Below are 24,241 nucleotides of genomic sequence, written 5' to 3'. Positions count from 1 at the left end.
TCTTCTCAGATCTGAGTTCCTGCCTCCATCCTTTTATACTGCCAGCCTGCTTTCTTCCCGGATACAGGCACCTGGCCCTCCAGGCTCCCACATCTCCCAGAAGCCGGAAAGTTGGACATGAGGCTTTCAAGTTCTCAGGTGCATTTCAGGTCCATCTAGGAACTTCTCACCACCACCTCACCCCCGACCCCCTCCTACACCTTGGTAGCCTCATTCTGGTTATGTAACAATCAGCCCCCCAAGTTCTGACATCACCCACTGAACATTCTCACCGGCCTGGACAGCCAGGGCCAGGGGCCTATACGTGGCAGGGAATGATGGCGGGGGAATGAGCCTAATGGAACAGCCAGGAACTGGTAAGGGGATGGGGCACAGATCAGAGTAAAAGCCGGTTAACTGGTGGTGACCCTAAGAGGAAAGCAGAAGTATTTGGGTTTTTTAATTCCCCCTAGGTTCCCACAAGATTTCATTGTTGCCCCACATTTCCCCTCCACCCCACATAGGGAATTTCCGATTTCACTTCCTCAAAACTCAAGCGGCCAAAGGGCCTCAACTTCCTTTGTACCCCTTCCCAACCTCCCACAGATGCAGCCCCTTCCGAGAGGCCATCTCTTCTCCCCGAGTAGGTCCTGTGTCCTCCGCTGCTGTGTCCATCTTACAATTCCCCGCCCCACTGGCCTGAGGGCAGTTCAGGCCTCCTGCTGCTGGTCGCTTTTTTTCCCCAGGGGCGTCTTGCTCCCTCCCCAGTTTTCTTTCCCCAGTCACCACCCGCCTTGGACGTTCTACTCCCTCAGCCTCGTCTACTCCCTCTTTCCTCTCTCCACCTCTCCCCAAAGCAGACGGCGAAGAGGGGTAGGAAGTAGCATCAGGGAAGCAGGGGCGAGGAGGAGGCAAGGAAGGCGTGTTCAGACTGGAGCGAGGCCCCCGGGGTCCGCCGGTACTTCCGGGGACTCTGAGCCAGTGGGGGCGGGAGGACCGTTCGTGGGGGGAGCGCGGGTGCGGCGCGCAGCCAGGGAGCCGGGTGTCTAACTGGGCGTCTCGCGGGTGCTGGAAGGCGCAGATTCCCCGACCTCTTCGCGCGCGACCCCGGCTCCCCGGCTTCCCAACCGCAGCACGTCCGCGAGCGGCCCCAAGGAGGGCGGGCGGTGGGTGAGAAACAGGTGCGGTTGCCACGGCACCCGGGCCAGGGGCGGGGAGCGGAGCGAGCGGCGCTCGCGATATTTGGATTCGGCCAATGGGAGCCGGGGGAGGGGAGGACGTGGCGCGGGGTTCGCGGGCGGAGCTTCTTCCTCCCCCGCCCAGTTCCCCGCGGCCTGTCGCGGCGGCGGCGGCGGCGGCGGCGGCGCGCACCCGAACGCCGGGCCCGGCCCTATAAAGGCCGCACGGCTAGGAGCGCGCGCCACTGCGCAGAGGGCGCTCAGCGGGCCGAGCTGTGCGCCTGCGCAGTACAGGACGTTCCCCGCCCCCTGCCCCGCCGCCCCTCCGCCGGCCGGCCGGGCCCCGCCTCGGCTCTGCGCCCTCGCCCCGCTCTCAGCCGCCGCTCTGCCCCGCAGCAGCCAGCCCCGTCCCCGGCAGCATGTTCAGCTGGGTCAGCAAGGATGCCCGCCGCAAGAAGGAGCCGGAGCTCTTCCAGACGGTGTCCGAGGGGCTGCGGCAGCTGTACGCGCAGAAGCTGCTGCCCCTGGAGGAGCACTACCGCTTCCACGAGTTCCACTCGCCCGCGCTGGAGGACGCTGACTTCGACAACAAGCCCATGGTGCTCCTTGTGGGCCAGTACAGCACGGGCAAGACCACCTTCATCCGGCACCTGATCGAGCAGGACTTTCCGGGAATGCGCATCGGGCCCGAGCCCACCACCGACTCTTTCATCGCAGTCATGCACGGTCCCACCGAGGGCGTGGTGCCGGGCAACGCGCTCGTCGTCGACCCGCGGCGCCCCTTCCGCAAGCTCAACGCCTTCGGCAACGCCTTCCTCAACAGGTAGCCGCCCCTTGCCCCCGGGGCGCGTAGGGGGGACCCCCCCATGCCGCACTCGGGTCCTGACCCTATCGCGGCCGCTGCCCACCCCCACCCCCCGTTGTCCTTTGTCTCCGAGGCCCCAGCGAGCCCCTCGGCGACCACTCCCTGGGACAAGGGCCCCTGCCTCTTCGCACCAAAAACTCACCCAGAGGTCTGGGAGGGGGTGTCGCCGCCACCGCCCCCCCCCCCTCGCTTGTGTCACACCCCCCCCCCCATAATTTTCCAGATTATCAGTTTAACCCCCAAACCTTCCTGCCGATCCTAGCCCTGCTTCCCTCAGAACCGCGATCCGCGTTGAGAAAGTGAGAGATTCTGTCTCCACCTCTCCACAAAGTAGTCCTTTCCCCAGAGTGGGTGCGTGTAATTCATTCATACCGGCCCCTTGCTCCCTCCCTTTCTCCAAATGTCTGTTTCTTAAGTGTCCTGGAAAAATATGTGAAACTTTTAGTCATTCCCTTTGCTGGTGTGCTGTGCCTCCCCTGGGACCAATGGTTTCATGTGGGAGGGACAAGGAGGATCTCCTGTGGCCTGCTGAGTTTGGGGCAGCCCACGAGGTAGCGGACAGATGGGGTGTGAACACTTCTCTTCAGGTAGGGGGCAGGCGCAGCTCTAAACTGTGCTGCTTTAGGAGTTTCAGGAAGCAGCCTCAGGCTGTGGCACTGGGAGTCCTGGAAGGAGATCAGGGCTCTGAATCCCTCCCTAGGACGTTCCTTAACCTTCTTGAGCCTCAGTTTCCCCGGTTAAATGGGTGAAATCTGCCTCCTCGTGATCAGGGTTATCCTCCAAGAGACTAGCCCTCACGATGCTGGGAACGAAACCCATTGGCCCTTGTTCTAAGGAGTGCAACAGCCAGGCTCACATTTCTGTAAAGGAATTCAAAGGCGCTAGTCCGTGATTCTAAAGTCCCTCTCCCCGTGCTCGCTTCGGCAGTACATATACTAAATTTCCTCTCCCCACCCCTACCCCCAGAGACATACCAGAGGACTTGACAGATTTGCCTTTTCTGCCACCCCCCCCCCCCCCCACATTCAAGGAGTGACTCCACATGCCTTTCAAAGTCTGGGTCCTGGGAAGAGCCTAGGAAAGAATCCTTGACTCGTGCCTTCCAGGTCTCCGCCCTGTATGATCACATTCCTTTCCAGACACTGTCCAGCCACACAGGGTGAACCAGCTTGCTCCTGATCCGAGCCAGTGGCCAGCCTACTTCTGTGCACAGAGCTGACCTTTAATAGAAAAGACAGGCAGGCTTCTGTTGTATTATTTTGTCCCTTTCAGGTGTTTTAAGCCTGTCCTGTTTGGTGGTTGATGGCGTTCGTGTGTCAAGGGCCAGGGCTAAGTAAAGCCCTTCATGTGAGAGGCGTGGCCCTCTTAGCCGTGAGCCCTCCTCTGGTATTACACCAGTGTTTTGGAATTACTGTGCCTGTAGATAGGCAATTAGCCCAGACTGTTAGCCGGTGGGTGCCATAGGGTCTCGTGGAAAGTTTGGCTGCTGTGCTGGAAATTTCGAGCATTATTAGGTCTTGACTTTCACGCTGAACTTTGGGAAGCTAGAACGGAGGGTAGCTACACCTACTTCTGTCTTTGCGTCTCCACTTCCGACTGTGAGAGCAGACCGTTTTTTGAAAGGATATGACCTGTGTTCTGAATCTGGAGACCTAAAGTTTCAGAGTTGGAAGGGATCATAGACATCATCTGGGCACCCCGCACCTCGGTGGTTCAGGAAAGCCTGGCTCAGAGGGTTCTGCTGACTTGTCAGACTTGACCAGAGCAGCGCTGACGGGCCTTCATGCAGCCAGTTACCACCTACCGCTGCTTCTGCCTGAAAAAAAAGAGCAGTTCGGGGGTGCCGGGTCCAAGGCAGGCGCTCTGATGATGTTGGTGCCGCGTGTGTGTGTGTGTGTGTATTTTTTTTAAGTAGGCTCCACGCCCAACATGGGGCTTGAACTCACAACCCTGAGATCAAGAGTCCTATGCTCTGCCGACTGAGCCAGCCAGGCACCCCTCAGTTCCTTCTTGCCACTCTCCGGAGGGTTCTCGATCACTGCCCAAAGGAGCCTTATCAGCCAAGGGTCAAGTGGCATGGGTTTGCCCTTGAGCTGGGGCCCCAAGCTGTATCAGCCCATGGAGCACACCAGGTGCTACCCGGCTGGCCAGAGCGCACAAAGGGGGCTCTTCTCTGCCCGCCTGACACGGCCTCTCCTGGCACACTTCGACAGATGCCTTGAGGAGCTCTTGGGACTCAGTTAAGCATCCGACTCTTGATCCTGGGGTCGTGGGATCGAGCCCCGTGTTGGGCTCTGCGCTGGCTGTGGATGGAGACCGCTTGAGATTCTCTCTGTCTCTGCCCCTCTCCCCTGCTCTCTTTCTCTCTCTAAATTAAAAGAGAGAGAGAGAGGGAGAGAGACCCCGTTGAGTCATGAACTTGACTTTCTGGCCTTTTACCGTAAGTGGCCGCTCCAAGAGTAGACTCCGATGGAGCCGACCAAGTCAGGGTGTCGTCAGGATGTCCTAAGAGCATCCTGGGAGGACTCAGTTGTGTAACCGGTACCACCCACGTAGAGTGTGAGATGAAATCGGTGCGTCCTTGTTGGTGAAAAATGCATGTTGCGTGTGCCCCGTGCACCGCCTGCTCCCCGGGCCCTGCAGGGCGTCTTATTCCTGCGTCTGTCACACGTGAGCTTGCTCCACAGTCTCCTTTACGGGGCGTTTTTAGGTCTGTAACTTCTCGGAGCCGGTTCTGCTTCAGATTCTTTTAATCTGGGCTCCTCTCAGTGACGCCCTTCCCTAGCAGGGTCCGGGTCTGGCCTGCAGTTACTTCCGGCACCCCGGCTCCGTTGCCGGCACTGGTGAGGACGAGGTCCAAGGTCTGCGGGTCAGCTGATGTGGCTCCGTTGTGCTTGCAGGCGGCACCTCTCCCCTTGGCCAGCTGCCCTTAGCCCGGCCACTGGTCACTTTGTGTGTGTGTGTGGGGGGAGGGGTTGGGGCCGATAGGAGAACCTTATCAGCTCAGATTCCTCCTCACTGTGGGCAAGGCAGCTTTTTAAGCCTGCGTCCTACAGACAAAGGGTCCGTATTTTCTTTGCTCACAGTATCTTTTTCAGAGAAGCGGCTGTGTCCAGCAAAGAATCTCTGTGATCAGTTGGGACAGCCCCTTGCTGTTCTGGGCTGTTCTAAGCTCAGTGGGAATTCAGGCACACACACACAGCTAAGCCCTGGCTCAGGAGCTGTCATCCTGTCTGTGGCTTCGTTCATTCTTCCTTGGCCTGCTGTGGCTTTCAGAGAACCGTGAACCGTGTCTGTGCTTCCCTGCCCTACCCCCGCCCCCACCGGCCCCCCGGCTCCAGCCCACGTGTCCCCCAGCTGTTACCCGCCTTCCGCGGCTATCCCTTCACCCAGGCAGCTGGGCCCAGCAGCAGTAAGAAAGCCTCTCGCTGCCTTCGGTATATATGGAAATTCAGCCAAGTGGTTGAACATTTTAATACAGAATTCCAGGGTCCCGGGGTCCCCTTCTGTTTCCCTTCTGGAGTTGAATGGTGACCCAGGCTCGTGCACTTTTCATACCATATCAGCAACTTGAAAGCTGAACTCCTAAACCCTGGGGACAAAGCTCGCGTGGGGAAAGTGCTGATGTAGGCCAGTCTGAGCCTCTGGTTGGATTCCCAGCTAAGAGAATGAGCTGTTCCATGGCCACCCCTGGAAACCACGAGTGTAGAAAACCTTGACATTCTTTGCTTCTGGAAAGGAGGGGAGAGGTGGAGAGGAAGGGGTACGGAATGCCCCACTGTCACATCTAGAGCACCAATAACCGAGTCTTGACGTCTCTCTTCTGGGCTCTTGCTCTCGTGCAGGTTCATGTGCGCGCAGCTGCCCAACCCAGTCCTGGACAGTATAAGCATCATCGACACTCCCGGGATCCTGTCTGGAGAGAAACAGCGCATCAGCAGAGGTAAACAGCCTCCGACACGGCCCGGGGCACCTTCCGTCTGATGTCCGCCGCGTGGACCAGATGCTGCCCTCGGGTCTCTCCCGGCCCAGGCGGGGACCCTTCTATATCAGCCTCGTGTCCTCACAGTGCGCTGAGCCCAGAGTGGTCAGGAGCTGCTCTCTCCCCTGGCTGCCTCTGCCCAGATCACTAAGAGCTGTCTGGGGCAGAGCACAGCCAATCTCGCGTGGCTTTCATGCTTCCCAACCCCTGGGGCATCTGGAAAAGAGGGCAGGTTTACGAGAAGGCACCTCGGGCTGGCTGCGAGGTCACAGGAAGTCACTCCGGGTCCGGGCTCCAGGTACCTCGGCCAGCACAGCCGTTCGGAACGGGCCCCTGGTCCCCCTGGGGCTCACTCACTTTAGTTTATGTTTAAAAGCTTTGCTTCCAACACCATAGGAATTCCTGGCAAGCCCGGCAGGTCTGTGAGAGAACAGTTGACATGAACAAGTGAGCCCAAAGGAGAAGCTGCAGGAGTTTGTTAAATATTTGTTTCAGGGGTTAGTGGCAACGTGTTTAAGTTTGCTTCAGTGTTAAATCAGCAGCCTCCCTGCGTGCCGTGCGCAGTGGGCGGTTTCCGTGCCGGGTAGTGGTAGTGTTAGCGTGTCGGGCCCCTAGTCGTGCAGACTCCTGACTCGATCTTGCCGGGCTCTTCTGAAGATTCGGTTCAGGATGAGCCTGAACCGCGTTATGTTTCTGCTGCTGTTCCTTTTTTCGAATGGGAAGGGGGCTGCTGTCTGCCCGGAGCGTGAGGGCAGGCTAGGAGTGGGGCCTACAGCTACAAATGTGCGAATGAAGTAAGATCAAACTCAGGGGTTGAAGACAAGTGACCAGATTTGTTTACCATTAACTTGCAAATCTTTCCTGTACCCCTTTCCCTCTGGGCGGCCCAGCCTTGGCGAGCTTTGCCTTTGAAGCCAGCAGCCTGACATTCGGGGGATTTTTGTGGCTGCTGTGGCTCTGAGGAGGTGGGGGCCCTGTTCTTGGTCCTGAGAAACCTTGCTTCTCTTTTTTTCCAGGCTGTGGGCCCCGGCCGAAAAGGGCTTTTACATCAGAGCATCTTGAAACTGCCCTAATTCTATCTCTCGGTCTGGTTTCAGCTTTCAAGTTCTGCACCCTGATGACAAAGACACTCCTAGGAGGTGAAGGGGGCCGCTTTGGGACCCCTTCTAAAAAGGAGAGGGCTAGGGGTACCTGGCTGGCTCAGAGGAACGTGCGACTCTTCATCTCAGGGTTCGGAGTTCGAGCCCCACGTTGGGTGTAGAGATAAAATAAATATTTAAAACAAACAAAAAGACGAGGGCTAGTTTTCCCTCTCTTACTGCTGTTGTTTCAACCTGGTTGTGAGAAAATACCTGATAAGCATGCAAGAGAAAGACCAGACAAGGGGGAATTTATTCTCTGTTCACTTCCAGGCCTGAGTTCTCCTGGAGGGACTTTTCTTTGAGGCTCTGTCGTGTTATCTTTTTTTTTTTTTAATTTTTTTAATGTTTATTTATTTTTGAGAGACAGAGAGAGAGAGTGTGAGCAGGTGAGGGGCAGAGAGAGAGAGAGAGAGACACAGAATCAGAAGCAGGCTCCAGGATGTCAGCACAGAGCCCAACGTGGGGCTCGAACTCACAAACCGTGAGATCACGACCTGAGCCGAAGTCAGACACCTAACTGACCGAGCCACCCAGGCGCTCCTGTCGGGTTACCTTTTTAATGACCTTGAAGAGTAGGTAGACTGGGGGCCATCGGATAGAGAACTAAGGCACCTCTGGGCGGCCACCTCCCCGCCGCAGAGGTCAGCTGATGCGTACACATCTTCGGATGGGGACAGTAGCTGACAAACACCGGCTTACCTTCTCGGCAGTCTGTGCTCACTTACGGCCTTCAGAGCTCGGAGTTAAGGTATTCGAGGGAAAGGGCTCGTGACCCTCGTTGTCTTGTAAAAGGGATCCCAGATACCACTGCTTGCTTGCTTGCTTTCTTTTTTTTAATGTGTATTTATTTATTTTGAGAGGGAGAGAGAGAACGTACCTGCACGCGAGAGTGCGTGGGGGGAGGGGCAGAGAGAGGCGAGAGAGAACTTGGGGCTCGATCCTACGAACCACGAGATCATGACCTGAGCTGAAACCCAGTCGGGCGCTTAACTAACTGAGCCACCCGGGCGCCCTGACAGACATCACTGTTTTCCAGCAGTGCCGTGAGGTTCCCCTGCTTGGGAAGAGTGTCTTTGACACGTCAGCCTGCGTCCTTAGAGCTCGGCGGGCGACAGGTTGGGAGGATATGTCTTGCAGCATTGGGCGCCCTGCCCCCGTCTGCTGGGATGTTTCCCTCCCCTGCCTCCTTTCTCTGTCAGCAAAAAGGGGGGGCAGCGGTGTCCAGACGTGCCCTCTCTGGGACAGGCGCCGCTGTGCCTCCGCGTGCTCTCCAGTTCGCGGATCGGCAGGCATAGGGTACACTCTGGGGGCCAGGGGAGGACGCGGGGTGCGAGGCAGTCCCCGCCCTCAAGTTGCCCGTGCAGGTGGCGGGTGCTTGGAGGGGGAGGAGGCCGGCAAGAGACACCAGGGCTCGCCCCTGCTTGTCTGCTGCCCCTCCAGGTGGGAGATGTGGCCCCTTTCTGTCCCGGGGCAGCCACAGAGGGCCTCCCCCCCCAACCCACCACGCCCAGGAAGGAGGAGTGGGCCTTAAAGAGAAGCGCGTTGCTGGGGCGCCTGGGTGGCTTAGTCGGTTGACCGTCCGACTTCGGCTCAGGTCATGATCTCACAGTTCCTCAGTTCAAGCCCCACATCAGGCTTTGTGCTGATAGTGTGGAGCCCGCCTCAGATTCTCTGTCTCCCTCTCTCTGTCCCCCTCCCTGCCAGTGCGTGTGCACACGCGCTCTCTTTCCCTCCCTCTCTCTCAAAGATAAATAAAAGTCGCAAAAAACTTAAAAAAAAAAAAAGAAGTGCTCTGATTGGAGGAGGGCTTCTTGTGAAAGTTTCTTTCCCTCCGTGCCCTTAGATATCTTGTTTTTTTGGTTTTTTTTTTAAATGTTTTTATTTAATTTTGAGACACAGAGAGACAGAGCACGAGCAGGGGAGGGGCAGAGCGAGAGGGAGACACAGAATCTGAAGCAGGCTCCAGGCTCTGAGCTGTCAGCCCAGAGCCCGACACGGGGCTCGAACTCACAGACTGTGAGATCACGACCTGAGCTGAAGTCGGACGCTTAACCGACTGAGCCACCCAGGCGCCTCCCAGATATCTTGGTTTAAAGTGTTTTACTGAAAGTTACCAAGTTGGCATTTGCTCTGCAACATGTTTGGTGTCAGTGTCTTATTAGCCGGAGAGAGACCAGCGGGCAGTACCTCTCAGATGTGCTGGCCGTGGTCTTCACGGGAGGTGACCACTCGCTAGACGGGGAAGGAGCGGCCTTCTTCTCGGAGGCCCCACCCATCAGTCACTGCAAAGGGCCCGTGTTGCCCTGTCCAGCAGAGGAAGTCAGAGTAGGGGAGTGCAGTTCCCCGGCCGGTGGCCTGTCTGTTCCCTTTGCTGACGGCACGGAAAGCAGGTGTTTCCCTCCCAGAAAGATCGGGCCACCAGAAAACATGGGTCCTGGGCAAGCAGCACGCGTTCCTGTGTCCCGCCGACCTGGTTCCCTGGAAACAGAAGGTTCTTCTGGACGTTGCACGTGCATTAGAGTTGCTACTTATGTTTACTTCCATTTCCCACCCTATCTGCCAGGCCCCTCTGGACGTCTTCCCCCTTTCCCCGTGGTGCCTAACGTGTGCGGGAAGTACTGCCTGGAAAGATAACGTAGGGCCCGTGCAGGCCCAGAACAGGGTACAGGCCAGGCTCTGCAAGAGCCCCCTGAGAATTACCACAGGAAGGAGAAGGGGCCCCGTGGGGGCCTCGGGCTACGCTCCCTCGCTGTGCTAATCTGACCGCCTTTAAAGATTACGTTCTCCTGTGTCAGCAGGGAAAGCGGCCTGTGGGGACAGCATTTGGTCTTTAGTGCTGTGTGACTGATAAAGGGCATTCCAAAGGGCACCCGGGGCCCGGTGGGGCTGGCGCCCTTGGCTCCCGGGCTGCTGCCACGAGCTGGAGCAGGGTTTTCCCACGGCAGGCCCCTGGTGGGCCGCGGTGGGAAGCACGCTCAGGTGGAGGCCCCGGCCTGGGAGTCAGGGGCCCGGCCAGGGCACCCCCTGCCCTTGTCGCCACGTGGCTGAGAGCTGGCCGCAACTTTTGTGCCTGTGAGTCGCGTCAGCAGGGAAGTGTTCCTTGAACTTGGGTTAGGAGAACGCCGCCTGGCCGGCCTCGTGCCTGGCTTTCTGCAGACCGTTGCCACACGGACCCGCTCCCCTGAGTTATCGCACAGCTACATCGGGGAGGACACTGCTGCTCTGCAGATGAGGAGACAGAGGCTCGGGAAGGTTACGTCGTTGGTGCGAGGCGACACGGGCTGGCCTGTGCCCACGGGTCCCGCAGAAGCCGTGGCCACACCAGCCGGGGCTGAGAGCAGACGCTTTGCTGCCAAGGAACGCCCACAGCTCAGATCGGGCAAGTCTTTGACCCTGTTGGGTCGTGACCGTGCAAGGGCTTCTGAGCTCTCCTGACACACGCAGGGGCCACCTTCGTTTCTCTCCCGGCCTGAAACCAGACTCTGAGTCCAGAAGTGGACCTGAGGTCCAGGGCTTGGACCGACAATGCTGGGATCTTCTTTTCCCTGTTCTCTGCCTCCAGCCAGAGACGGTACCCCAGAGCATCTGTGGGTGAGGACTAGGACGCCTGGCCAAGGCTGGCTGGTGCCCTGGCTTCTCACTTGCCCTCCTGCTGACTGCCCCTGGTTCCCAGGCTCCATCCAAGCCTGGAGGCCATCCCAGTAGGCAGGTAGGGCCTCCCAGGCCCAGACCCAGAGTCCTCTGACTCAGAGGTGGGGCCGCGCTGTGGCCCTCCCTTCCCCCTGACCCTTGTGCCGACTGCCTCCTGAGGTGCCCCACCTAAAAGCCCTCCGGGTCGGGGTTTTCTGCAGCCCAGAGCATGTTCCGTGAGGTTGCCTGAAAGCCTTGAGCAAGGCCAAGTGCTGCACCCCTCCTGGCTTCCCAGCACCCACGGTTCAGATAATGACCGAACGTGCAGGCCCCAGCTCAGTACTCTAGGAGCTGGGGGCCCTAGGGAATTGCAGCGACCCCTGGGAGCCAAGTCAATAAAACAGGAATAGCGACATCAGCCTCCTTGTTGATAAATACAGGAATCTATACGTGTTAACCTCTTGCCCTAGTCCCTGGTGCACAGTTACGTGTTCAGCAAATGTCAGCTAATTAAAAACAGACACCAAAAAATCCAGGGATTCCCAGACTTTGCTTAGACCTTTTCCTGAATAACCTCCCGAGGAGGCCAGAGGATGGGGAAGTACTGACTCAGCTGGAGTTTCCCTTCAGCTTCCAGGACCTTCTCGGGGCCCCTGGCCTCCTCCAAGCCTCCCTCTCACCACTGTCCCCCCCACTGTTCCCCCACCTGTGGTCCCCTGGACAGCTTTGGGCCGAGCCTTTTCCCGGAATGCCACCGCTCTGCCGAGGGGCGTGGGCCGCTGTGCCCGGAGGAGTGGTACCAGCCCGTGCTGGCGCCCGGCACCTGCTCGTTCCAAGGCTGCGAGCCGGCACCCGGCTTTGTAGCAGCTGGCCCGAGCGCCTGCAGATGTTCCGCTTATATTTGGTGGCATAAGGCATTCTTTGCGCGTTAGAAGTGGTCGTTGCCTACGCACCCGTCGGAACCTGAGCTTCTGGAGCCCAAAATACGATTCCTGTGAGTAAACGATAGCAAACGTTTACCAAGTGCTTACAGTGTGCCGGGCGCTCCCCTGCTGCCCACAGCAGCCCTGTGAGTTAGAAACTTCCATCTTCACGTCACAGAAGAAGAAACTGAGGCTCGCAGAGGGTCCGTGGCCTGATGGGGTCACAAGGACTCCGGATTCCAACGCGGGCCTGATTCCAGAGTCCATCTGTCCTTCCCCTTCCCCTTCCCCACCCTTTGCTCGTTTGTTTGCTTGTGTCCCCGTCAGATCTATGGAGGTCTTCACCCTGGTTAGACGTACAGCTGCGTGAAGCTGTTATGCAACCGCCACGACCAAGATCTGGTCTTTCCGTCCACCTGGAAAGCTCCCTGCAGTCGCTCCCCGCCCTCACAACCCACTGGCGTGACACTCGTCCCTAAAGTCTTGCCTTTTCTAGAATGTCACGTAAAAGTCTTCTGTGTCTGTCTTCCTTTACTGAGCAGGTGCTTTGGGGATTCGTTACGTATTTGAGAGCATCGACTGACTGTTCCCTTTTGTCATTGCCGCTCCTACCCTGTCGCATGTGTGTGCCCTCCTTTCTTACCCGTTCACCTGCTGAGGGGCCTACAGGTCTCCAGTTTGGGGCAGTTTTGAACAAAGTTGCTGCAGACATTTGCACACAGCAAATGGTCGCTGAGCAACCCCGGGAAAGCCCTTCCCTGAAGAGTGCCCGCTTGCAGAAGTGCGCCACCCAGTCCTCTCTCAGCGCCTTACCCTCCAAGCGCCTTACCCTCCATCTTGCCCCTCTGTGCCCCTCTTCTGGGCCCAGCACCAGCTGGAAGCGTGCGTGGTGGGAGCTATGGCAAGAAATACCGAGGCCCACGCGGCTTGAATGGCAGGAAACAGACGTCGATTGCAGACAAACCCTCTATTGTTGATGTTCTAGAAACTTGGAATGTATGAAGTAGCTTTTCCCCCAGCTGCTGGAACTACCTGTGTTTGGAGGGTGCCAGGAGAGGGCGAGGACCTGTCACGGTTTTCCCTCCTCCGCCTCGGTGCCCATGGCGGGGAGCGAGACTCTCCTCGGGAGGTCAGACCTGGTGAGGAGGCCTGGTGGGAACAGAGCTGGGACGGGAGGCACGTTTGGGCCTCCTGTCCACTGGCCTGCGCCGTTGCTTCCCCGAGACCCGGCCCAGCCCTCAGCCTGGTCACCCTAAGCGAACACACGACTCTTCTGCCTCCCCCCTGCCTCCACCCCCGCGACTGTGTGCACACGTGTGCTAAGCTTCACCAACACTAACCGTCTTCGGTGCACAGTTCAGTGGCCCCAAGCAGATCTGTGTTGTTGTGTGACCTTCACCACCTTTCAGAACCTCTTCATCTTCCAGACAGAAGCTGTATCCCCATTAACCACTAATTCTCCGTCGCCCCTCCCCCCTGTTCTACCTACTGTCCCTATGGATTTGACTACAGGTACTTCTTAAAGGTAGAGACATACAGTATTGGCCCTTTTGTGCCTGGCTTGTTCTATAATGTCTCCAGAGTTCCAGAACTTTCTGCACTGGAGCTTGTCCCCTATCAGAGACGGCACTGGCTTTTCCTCACGCTGTGGGGTCAGCCTTTCCTTTCCAGCTCACCACCTTGGACCACGTTGTCTGTCCTTCGTAGGGACACTGGTGTCCGCACGCTCAGTCCTAGCCCCACCTGAGGCAGACGAAGTGTCCCTATCTCCTTGGGTGGGGGTGTCCTTGTCTCTGGCACCAAGCACGCCTTGAACTCCCACTTTCCTTGAGGAAATGCTGTGCATTGGGCTGTCTGATGGCTGACAGCCATCTTGTCACTGATCTCGTCACTTATCCTGTCACTGAGACTGATCTCTAATGTGTCCCAAAACCCGAAGGCTCACTGCCTTGGGCGAGGGTGGGGGCGTGGGCACGCTCGTCCCTGTGCTTGTCGCCTGGGGCCTAGCTCTAGGCCAAGTGGTGGCCCTGGCCACCTTGCTGGGTGCATGGACTTGAGTGATGCTTTGGTGCTGCTGCTGTGGGTGTAGCCCTTGGTGCCTTTTGCGACAGCATCTCTCAGGCTGAGTGAGGGTTTGGTGGACAAGTGGGTGCCGGGCAGGCCCGGCGGTGGCTGCAGCCACGTCGTCGCGCACGGTCATACACCTGCGATGACCTCACACGAGCCTGAGTGACCCTTTTCATGACCTGTGGATGTACTTGGCCAGCCACTGTGTCTCCCTCACCAAAAGTGTGAGCATTTTTCATAATAAACAGGAAATTTCGTTCACCTGCAAAAAAAAAAAAAAAAAAAAAAGGACTTAGCTCTGCTGGCTCCAGCTCGAGGTGTTGGCGAGTAACTGGGTTTCTGGGGGGGGGGGGGGGTGCGGTGGGGGGCACTTGGGGCTCTCGGACCGGCGGCAGTGACTCCGGCCACAATTCAGAAGGGGCTCCTCCTCTCCGTCTTTCCTGGTTGTCTTGGGCCCCCCACCATCGGGGGAGGGGCGCGTGGGGCCACATTGGGTGGAGTCTGGGGGTGAGCCCAGCTCCCTGTGCGCCGTCCTGACTCCCGGGCCAAAGCTAACTTGGGCTGGAGCCCAGCCCATCGGGGCGCCCCTGTTCCCAGTACCTCGCTTCTGGCACTGCTGCCTCCCCAGCTGTGTGAATCTGCAGTCATCCAATCTGTGATGGCCTGAGGACGGGCGGTTTGACGAGGGGAGAAGTGGGGCCTCGTTTCTGCTGGGAGGGAGCCACCATTCCGTCCTGAGTCATTGCTTTCCCAGCGCTGGCCTGCTGTTCCCAGAGTGGGCCATAAAAGGCGGTGGCTTTGCGGCCCAGGCGGGCGCCGCGGCCTCCCTGCCGCTTCCCTGGCCTGCTCCTCAGCCTTCCTGTTCTAGTTTTCTGCTGATGAGTTTTCTCTCTGGGTGTCCCGTCCCGTGGCTCCCGGAGCCAGCCGCGCGGCGGCAGGGGGCCCCGTCCTCTGGAACCAGCAGCCTGGGATGCTGGCTGGCAGCCGGCACGGGAGTGACCCGGCACCCTCTCCACGCCTCTCCTGCTCTGAGCACAGAGAATCTGGGGGTCTGGCGCTTTGCCACCATCTGCACTGGCCTCGGGAGGGCTGATGACCGCCGTGCCCAGGCTCAAGTTCAGACTCCCAGGGGCTTTACTGTCCCCCTCCCCCCACCGGCTTCACCTTACCCCCATGATAGTAGAAACTCCAGCCGGTCCAGAGGCTGCTTCTGATCAGAGCGTCCTGTCTCCCTGGTGTGCTGGGGCAGGAACAGATGCATGTTGCTGCCATGCTGAGTCGACAGAATGTGGGGTTTTCCTTAAGTTTCGATGTCTTACCCCAAGGGCGAAAGCTGGCTTCTGGCCTCAGAGCCAGGTTCGTCTCCGTTCCTGACTCATGATGCCGTCCTAGGCCACTCGGCCCCTCCAGCCAGTGGGGCCTGTGCCAGGAGCCCCGCGTGTTATCCCTTCTGGTCCTCCCTATGACCATAGGAGGAGGAATTGTTTTCTGAATTTCACAGAGGAAACAGTTGTAACAGAAAAGTTAAGAGCTTCGGGTCACAGGGGCGCCTAGGTGGCTCAGAGGGTTAAGCGTCTGATTTCAGCTCAGGTCATGATCTCTCAGTCCATGAGTTCGAGTCCCGCATCAGTCTCCACGCTGACAACCCCTGCTTCGGGTTCTGTGTCTCCCTCTCTCTCTGTTCTTCCCCGCTCTCTCTCTCTCTCTCTCTCTCTCTCAAAAATAAAGATTTTTTACAAATTAAAAAAAAATGGGGCACCTGGGTGGCTCAGTCGGTTGAGCATCCGACTGCGGCTCAGGTCATGATCTCACGGTCCGTGGGTTCGAGCCCCACATCGGGCTCTGTGCTGACAGCTCAGAGCCTGGAGCCTGTTTCGGATTCTGTGTCTCCCTCTCTCTCTGACCCTCCCCCGTTCATGCTCTGTCTCTCTCTGTCTCAAAAATAAATAAATGTTTTTTAAAAAAAATTAAAAAAAAATAACTTCAGGTCACAGAAGGGGGCGGGCGAGGGGAGTCGAACACAGAGCTGTCTTTTTTTTTTTTTTTTTTTTAATGTTTATTTATTATTGAGAGAGACAGAGCATGAGTGGGTTAGGGGTAGAGAGAGAGGGAGCCACAGAATCCGAAGCAGGCTCCAGGCTCTGAGCTGTCAGCACAGAGCCCGATGTGGGGCTCGAACTCACAAATCCTGAGATCAGGACCTGAGCCAAAGTCGGAGGCTTAACCGACTGAGCCACCCAGAGCTGTCTTATTTAAGGGCCTGTGTTCTTTCTGAGCACCGGAGTGGGGAGAGGCCTGGAACGCGGTGGCTTCGGGCACGCAGACAACTCTGAGGTACACTTGAACCAGGGTGAGGTTGGGAGGGGGGATGCCTGGCGGCCAGAATGTTTATCCAGCCGAGCAACTTCACCCCTAGGCGCGCCCACAGTGTTAACTGTTAATCTTAAAGCCCTTGCGATGAGGGCCCGGTTCTGGCCTGAGTGGAGGGAGCCTCTTGGGGAGCTCGGCCATATAGACTTGCATTTGGTCCGTGAGGCTTGGTAGGATGGGAACGGCCAGATACCCCTCTGATGAACCGCCCTGAAGGTTCCTTAACCATAAGGCTGGGGAGGGCTGGCCTCCCACCTCATGGCACTGGTGGTCACTCTGGGCCTTTTCTTGACACTCTGTCCTTTCCTTCTCCCCACTCTAGAGAATGCATGTCTAAATCCCAGTTTGGTCAGAGGGTAGTGAGTGTGTTGTGCAGGGGATGCTAGAGTCAGGCTGTGAGGACAAGGAGGTTGGTTTGGGCCAGTTTCTGAGAGCAGTGTCCCGGCTGGCTCTTCCCTGTAGGAGCCGTGTACCCTCAGGAGCCTGACTATACTCTGGGATGTATTTGGTGCTTCTTAGGAGGACCGGCCCACATTTCAGGTGGGAGGTGGCCTGTGGGTAGCAGCTGGCTGAAGAACGAGGAGAAGGAGCCCGGGGACAAGGAGGCCTGCCCAGAATCCCCCAGAGAGGAAGTGATAGTTCCGGGGCTCGGACCGAAGCTTCCTAAAGATTCTTAGGCGATTGTTTTCACGTGGTCGTCTTCCTACCTCTCCTCTCCTCTTGATTCCTAAAACATGAGAACGAGAACTTTCACACCTTCTGGGGGCAGTGGAAGAGGTGGAAAGATTTTGAAGAGGGGGAATTGTAAAACAGGATGCAGATTAAACTGCGGTTACAGAGGCGCAAAAATCCGTTGGCGTCAGCCAGTCGTCAGACGGTTTCCGTGGAAAACAGTAGTCCAAAGCCGTCCTGAATGTTCAGTTTGCACCTCTGAACTCAAGGTGGTTGCTCCAGCTCCTTCCATCACATCTGCATTCCATTCTTCAGGAAGGGAGAAAAGGACAGAGGGCTCATACACCTCTTCATGGTCATTTCTGCCTCAAGAGAGGCTGGGGGGGGGGGTGCACTCTCAAGCTGTGGGGCCCTGAAATCAGCTAAAGCCAAACAGTTCTGTTATTAAAGGAAGAGTTCTAGTTAGCAGTCTTTGCTAGATGTCCATGTTCACCAAAGGGCTTTAACTGGATGGTGGAAAACAGCAGAGAACAGAGGGAAGAGCTACTTCATTTTAGGGAAGCATGGAAGACCTAAGCGAGGGGAGGCGGTGTGTGACACGTCATAGGCTGCCGTAGAGCAGGAGCCAGCAAAGTTTTTCTGAAGGGTCAGAATTAGTATTTTTGGCTTTGCAGGCCTGTGGTCTGTGGCCTGACAGCTGAACTTTGCTATTGTAGACAAAAGCCACCATAGACTGTACCGAGGAGCGTGGCTGCATTCCAATAAAACTATTTTGAGAAAGAGAGAGAGAGAGCAGGGGAGGGGCAGAGAGAGAGAGAATCCCAAGCAGGCTCCTCACTGTCGACACTGAGTCCGACACAGGGCTCGATCTCACAAACTGTGAGATCATGCCCTGAGCCCAAATCAGGAGGCAGACGCTTAACCGACTGAGCCACGCAGGCGCGCCCCCCCCCCCCCCCCGCCATAAAATTTGTATTTGCGGAACAGGCGACGGGCGAGCTGTGGTCTGCCAACCCCTGTTGCGGAGAATAAATGAGACTCCCGCAGAATGGGGGGCCTGGCGCGAGCACCGCACGAGTAGCGGCTGCAGGTGTGGTGGCTGTTACTGTCTCTGTCGTCCCAGGGCATCCAGCTGGCAGGTGGCAGGCCCCCCCCGCTACCCCCCGACCCAAGTCTCCGCTCTCGCTATGCCGGGCTCTCCCCCTCACTCTCGCCCCGATCTGAGCCGCTCCAGAGCTCAGGCTCTGCCTTCTTTTGCAGGACTTATTTGTGCTCCGGGCCAGGTGCTGCGTGGGCGAGGGTGCCACAGGGGTGGGGTGCCACACAGTGGGGGCCTGACGCCCCTGCCCTCAGGGTGCCGTGCTGGCCCCGTGAGTACACGGAAATGTAGCTGACCCCGGGCCGAGTCGGGAGGAGAGCCATCCGAGCAGCCTGGGCCTCGGTGCCCCCGCCTCACCCTGCTCTTCCCGCCTCCCCCCCCGCAGGGTACGACTTCGCGGCCGTCCTGGAGTGGTTCGCCGAGCGGGTGGACCGCATCATCCTGCTCTTCGACGCCCACAAGCTGGACATCTCTGACGAGTTCTCGGAGGTCATCAAGGCCCTCAAGAACCACGAGGACAAGATCCGCGTGGTGCTGAACAAGGCCGACCAGATCGAGACCCAGCAGCTGATGCGGGTCTACGGGGCTCTCATGTGGTCCCTGGGGAAGATCATCAACACCCCCGAGGTGGTCAGGGTCTACATCGGCTCCTTCTGGTCCCACCCGCTCCTCATCCCCGACAATCGCAAGCTCTTTGAGGCCGAGGAGCAGGACCTCTTCAAAGACATCCAGTCTCTGCCCCGAAACGCCGCCCTCAGGAAGCTCAATGACCTGATCAAGCGGGCACGGCTGGCCAAGGTAAATGGGGCGGGGGCGTGGGCGGGGGGGGAGGTGGTCCGCTGCTGGAGGGGGCCCGAGGGGGCCTGGGACTGCCACTCAGGGCCCCAGGATTGGGCTGCCGTGGCTTTCGGGACGCCGGAGTCCCATCCGGGCAGACCCACAGCCACGCGCCTACGTTGCGCCGTGTCTGAACGAGTCCCCTCTACGCCCCTGGGTGCAACCTGTTCTCAACGGAGTCTTGATGCGTGTGGACACCAGGTGGGAAGATAGCACTGTGCCAGAGGGCAGCCTGGGAACTGGAGAGCAGGTGGGGGCGCAGTCCTCGTCCGTCGGCTTCCCTCCCGGGCCTGTGGAGCGCTTAGCACACGCTGGGCGCCGGGGACACAGTGGGGACTGCCACGCACGGTCCCTGCCCTTCCGGCACTCACCAGTCGTACTGCGAAAGCAGAACACGCAAAGACAAATAAAGCCCAGTTTATTTGTGTGGCCATGGGGCGTTGCAGCAGCAGGCGACCGCGAGGCCTCAGGTGGGAGCTGATGCATGAGCCGGGACAGGTGAGAGCTGGTGGAGAGATGGGGCGCAAGCCTGCGGGCCCAGGGAGAACCCGGGTGGCCTCAGCCCCCAGAGGCCTTGTGAACCGTCCCCAGTGCTCTGTGGAAACGCAGGGCCTGCCGACACCTGCCGGCGGCGGCGGAACTGCTCACGAGCCTGGGATCTCAGCGCCTGGCCGAGCGCCTCCCTGAGACCCCGGCGTGGGTGGGGCTGGGAAGCAAAGGTCAGTGCCACCAGTGGACCCTTGGGACACAGAGGGGCAGAGCGTGTCCCCTGATGTGGCATAGCAGCACGTCGCGAGCCTGCCTGGATACGTCCTCAGGCCGCGTCAGTGCCCGCGTGAGGGTCACGGATCCTTGGGGCTCAGCGCTCGGCTTCGGCTCGAGCCTGTCGGTGATGGCTGCCGAGCAGGGACCCTGTGCATCACCCTGGAGCAGTGGCCGCGGAGGGCAGGGGGGTTTACACCCGCCCCTGGCTCATGGAGGAATAGGAGGGTGTTCTGTGGGTGTTAGGGCTTCGGTGGAGGCGGTCCCGTGGCCTGTGAAAACGTCGCCCTGGGCTCCCGACACGGTGGCTCACGGTATCCCATCTGGAGGTCCGAGGTCAGGTAGCATGTGGGTGCTCGCTGTCGTAAGTAATGAGAACTGACCCTTCATCTTTTACCGCGGGTCCCTGTGTCCACCCTGGTTACCCACAGTGCTCACGGGCCCTTCTGGAGCGTGCTAGAAGTGCAGTCCTCAGGCCCTACCTGGCACGACCGAACCGTCTGCACTTGAACGCCATCCCCTGGTGGTCCGTATGCACAGTAACGTGCAAGAGCCTGCTCTGGGGGATACAGGCTGCACAGTTTTCTAGATCTCTCACTTCGTGACCTTTCCCAGTGAGTGGAGTCGGTTCTGAGAAAAGGACCCATGAGAAAACCCGCTTCACTGGCCCCCGGTCTCTCCCGTTTCCAGGCTGCGGGGAAGGGCAGCTCTGGTCTCTCCTCGTCCGGCCTCCTGTTGGCAGGGCCGCCTGTGTTCTCGCGCAGCCTCCTTCTAGGATACAACAAAGGGCAGACTCTTTGCTCATCCACAGAAATGGTGTTGTAATCACCCGGCCGACGGGCACATTGAGTCACCGTGCCCGGAAAACCCCGGGGCCTCCCATCTTGTCCCGCACCTGCGTTTCTAGACCGTTTCCTTTTCCTGGAGTGAGTGGCTCTCTGCGCCAGGCCTGTGATAGGCGGAGCAGTGACTGCCACTCTCTTTGACAGGCCTGCTGCCCTCAGGCGGTTCTCAGCCAGGCTCTCAGCCTGGGGCAGGGCAAGGCCAGGCCACTGGAGGGGTTTTGATGGAGCAGAGCTGGCAGTCGGGAGAAGGAGGGTGAGGCCGGCTGGCTACAGCCCTTCGCGGCTGGACAGTACCTGGCAAGGCAGAGGGATCTGAGGGCCAGGGCCCTGGGAGGGTTGCGGGCGTCACCAGCCGTGGGGAAATGAAGGGTGTGCCCCTAACTGGCGAAGGTCTAAGTAAGGTATGGAGCTTAGATAAACTTCAAGACATCTGGGAAAAGCCTTAGGTGATTTTCCTAATCCTTAGTCATTCTGAGCCTTCAGGGTGGTCAACTGAGCATAACTCCAGCCATGTTGAAGTTTTGTGAACTTGACATCATCAGCCACACGTTTGCACATGCGGGATGGCATGGCAGGGCTCTGCTCGGCTTGTACGCCGTGCCCCTCATCTCTGCTGCGTGGAGGGGTGGCTGGGGGGGTGCCCGGTGCCACAGAGAACACGGGCTCTGGTCTGCTTTGGGCAGCGTCCCCAGTTACGGTCCCAGCCTTCTGGGGCGGCCCCCGCGCAGGTCCCCCCTGACAGGGTGTCCGGGATGCGCCTGACGTCCGCCCCTTCCTGTCTTTCCAGGTCCACGCTTACATCATCAGCTCCCTCAAGAAGGAGATGCCCAATGTGTTCGGTAAAGAGAGCAAGAAGAAAGAGCTGGTGAACAACCTGGGAGAAATCTACCAAAAGATCGAGCGGGAGCACCAGATCTCCCCCGGCGACTTCCCAAGCCTCCGCAAGATGCAGGTGTGGCCACCCCGCATGTACCCTCTGCGGGCGCTGGGGTGTCAGGGAGTGAGACGGTGGCGGGGGGAGGCGGGGGGGGGGGGCGCCGGGGCAGTGGTTCTGGAGGGAATGCAGCTTCTTGGGGCAGGGCCTCCCCAAATGGAAGCAGCTGAGTCAGTCAGCAGCGCCCCACCCGAATCAGAAGTCGACCCGGCCGTGACACCACGAAGGGGAATGCGGTGACTCACCCTGCACGGCGGGGGGAGGGCGGCGGGCCAGGCACTCCAGCACCGTCCTCCCCACGGCCCCTCAGGGAAGGTACCTCTGCCCCGCAGCCCGGGGAGCCGAGGCCGAGGGGCTGCCAAGCGGTCGGGGCCGAGACCTGGAACCAGCTCTTTGGCTTGGGATCCCTTGCTCCCCCCACTCCGCCTGGAGTCTGCAAGGGACCTGAGCCAGCCCCCGCCCCCCCCCCCGCCTACCACAGGAGCTCCTGCAGACTCAGGACTTCAGCAAGTTCCAGGCCTTGAAGCCCAAGCTGCTGGACACGGTGGACGACATGCTGGCCAACGACATCGCCCGGCTGATGGTGATGGTGCGCCAGGAGGAGTCCCTGATGCCCTCCCAGGCCGTGAAGGGCGGCGCCTTCGAAGGCACCATGAACGGGCCCTTTGGGCACGGCTACGGTGAGGGGGCCGGCGAGGGCATCGACGACGTGGAGTGGGTGGTGGGCAAGGACAAGCCCACCTACGACGAGATCTTCTACACGCTGTCGCCCGTCAACGGCAAGATCACGGGCGCCAACGCCAAGAAGGAGATGGTGAAGTCCAAGCTGCCCAATACGGTGCTGGGGAAGATCTGGAAGCTGGCCGATGTGGACAAGGACGGGCTGCTGGATGACGAGGAGTTTGCCCTGGCCAACCACCTCATCAAAGTCAAGCTGGAGGGCCACGAGCTGCCTGCCGACCTGCCCCCGCACCTGATCCCGCCCTCCAAGCGGAGGCACGAGTGACCGTGACCGACCGCCGCGCCCGCCTGGCCGGGCGGAGACTGGGGGGAGGGGAAGGGTCACCAGCTCTCGAGGTCCATAAAGACTGAGCGATGTGTCCTCAGCTCTTGAAAAGGAAAACCATCATCTTTCTTTTAAGGCTGTTCCTGGGCCCAGCAGGGAGGCGGGTGATACTCGCATGTGAATGATGGAATTTTGTGCACAAGAACTATGGATATTTTTAATATATAACGTCAGAGGCAGCGTGCGTTCTTGCCTCCTCCATCTGACAGCCCCGCACACAACGGGCCTCTGTCCTCTCCTGTCCCGCCGTACGGCCCGCGCCCACCCTGGCTCGCCCCCCACCCGGCAGCTGCGGGGGGGCCCCGGGGCCGTGTGCAGACGGGCGCCCCAGGATCCCAGCTTGTCGCTGAACTGAGCGCGCGGCTTCGCTGGGCCGGTGGCTTCCTTCCCTGTGCGGCTCCGCCCCTTCCCCGTGCTCCTGGATTAGGTTGGTTCTGGTGCCTTCTTTGCCCTCCGTGGTGGCCCCCTATGCACGGGCCCTGCTCTGTGCTCTCCTGTCCCACCCCGCTCCCCCGGCTTGGCCAGGCACAGAAATAAGCCCAACTACCTTTCTCGTGGGGTCCGGGGGATGAGTAGGTATGCGAGAACGTTTCCCAGAAAAACATAGAAGCTAGCTTTGTTCTGTAAAGTGACGCCTCTCATACTTGACCGAGTTTTTCAGTAACTTCCTAACCACTTGTTCAGAAGCTGTGATTTTGTCCCCTTTCCCACACTCCAAGTAGGGGCGGTCCCACCCAAGAGCCGTTGGATGTACAGAGTAAACCCCGTCGGGGGCCCAAGAGCCGGCATTTCTTGCTTCTCCCTTCCACTTGCCTGGAACATTCTGGTGTGCCTCCTCCCCCACCTCGGATGGGTGGGGGACCCCGACGAAGCCAGCATGGCTTAGCGTTCTGGCCTGGGCCTTGCGTCCAGACGGAGACCAGGGACGACCCAGCCCCTCCCCTCCTCATACCCCCATTCGAGGAGGCCCTCTCCTACCCTCCTTCCGTCGTCCTCCCATCGAGCAGAGGAGGGCAGCGTGTTGTCTTGGATGCCCTTAGAGTAACCTCCCTCCAGGCTGAGCAGTGAGGGACCCGAGGCAGCGAGCCACCAGATCAGGTGGCCCCATCAGCTTTGCCAGCACAGCCTCGGGGGGCCTGGCCGCACTCACGGGCGTCCCCGTCACTGGCGGGGGGGGGGGGGGGGCGGGCAGGCTTCCCACCAGGCACTCCCCAGGTAGGTCTCAGGGACTCCTCCATCTGACCTCTTCAACCCCACCCCCCCCCACCCCCCCCCGCCCCATGCCTCCAGTACTGCTCTCTCTGGGCCTCCGCTGGGTCTGAGTCACTGGCACTGACCTTGTCACCTGCCGCTGGCTCCAGCGCACCGTTCTATGCAGTATCCAGTGGGGGTGGGGGCAGCCTCCCGGTCGGGAAGTCACTGTCAAGGTGCCATGGCCCATCCACACTTACTTGTGGGAAGAAAAAGCAACCGAAGGTAACTTCTTTTCTTGCATTAAAAAACATTTAATCGTGCCGAAGGTGGCTTTTGGTGCTTCGTCGTCTCTTCCAGGGGCCTGCACCCCACAGCGGCGGCTGGGACACCGGCAGGGCATCTGGAGGGCCGAGGTGCCAGCGGGGACAGATCGGCAAGCCTGACAGGGTGCAGAGGTGGTCCTTGCCCCATAGAGCGAGGCCTGTAATGGGGCTGACGACCCCCCTTTCCTTGTGCCAGGTGGGGGCTGCGCGGGCAGAGTTGATTTGTGGGGGGAGGATGGGGGGGAAGAAGTCAGGGAAAGTTCTGGTGACTGAGGACGAGGCCGGCCCCCAAGGGGCTGGGGTGAAGGTGCCTGCTTTCTACGACCTTCTCCGCTTCTCCAACCGGGGCCCCTCCCTGGCCTTGGACTCTAGG

General features: G+C 59.1%; 1 protein-coding gene across 1 annotated transcript; it reads left to right on the top strand.

Moving 5' to 3' along the window:
* The first annotated feature begins 273 nt into the window (after positions 1 to 273).
* EHD1 (EH domain containing 1) lies at positions 274 to 23,865 on the top strand. Its single transcript, XM_042904209.1, has 6 exons — positions 274 to 356; positions 1,554 to 1,980; positions 5,868 to 5,965; positions 18,293 to 18,705; positions 21,139 to 21,303; positions 21,767 to 23,865. The coding sequence occupies exons 1-6, from the start codon at positions 329 to 331 to the stop codon at positions 22,289 to 22,291; spliced, it is 1,656 nt and encodes a 551-aa protein (XP_042760143.1). The 5' UTR covers positions 274 to 328; the 3' UTR covers positions 22,292 to 23,865.
* The last annotated feature ends 376 nt before the right edge of the window (positions 23,866 to 24,241 follow it).

The sequence above is a fragment of the Panthera leo genome, chromosome D1, assembly GCF_018350215.1.
Source record: "Panthera leo isolate Ple1 chromosome D1, P.leo_Ple1_pat1.1, whole genome shotgun sequence".
Classification (NCBI taxonomy): domain Eukaryota; kingdom Metazoa; phylum Chordata; class Mammalia; order Carnivora; family Felidae; genus Panthera; species Panthera leo.
The sequence above is the reverse complement of the archived record's forward strand: the minus strand, read 5'-3'. Positions and strand labels throughout refer to the sequence as shown.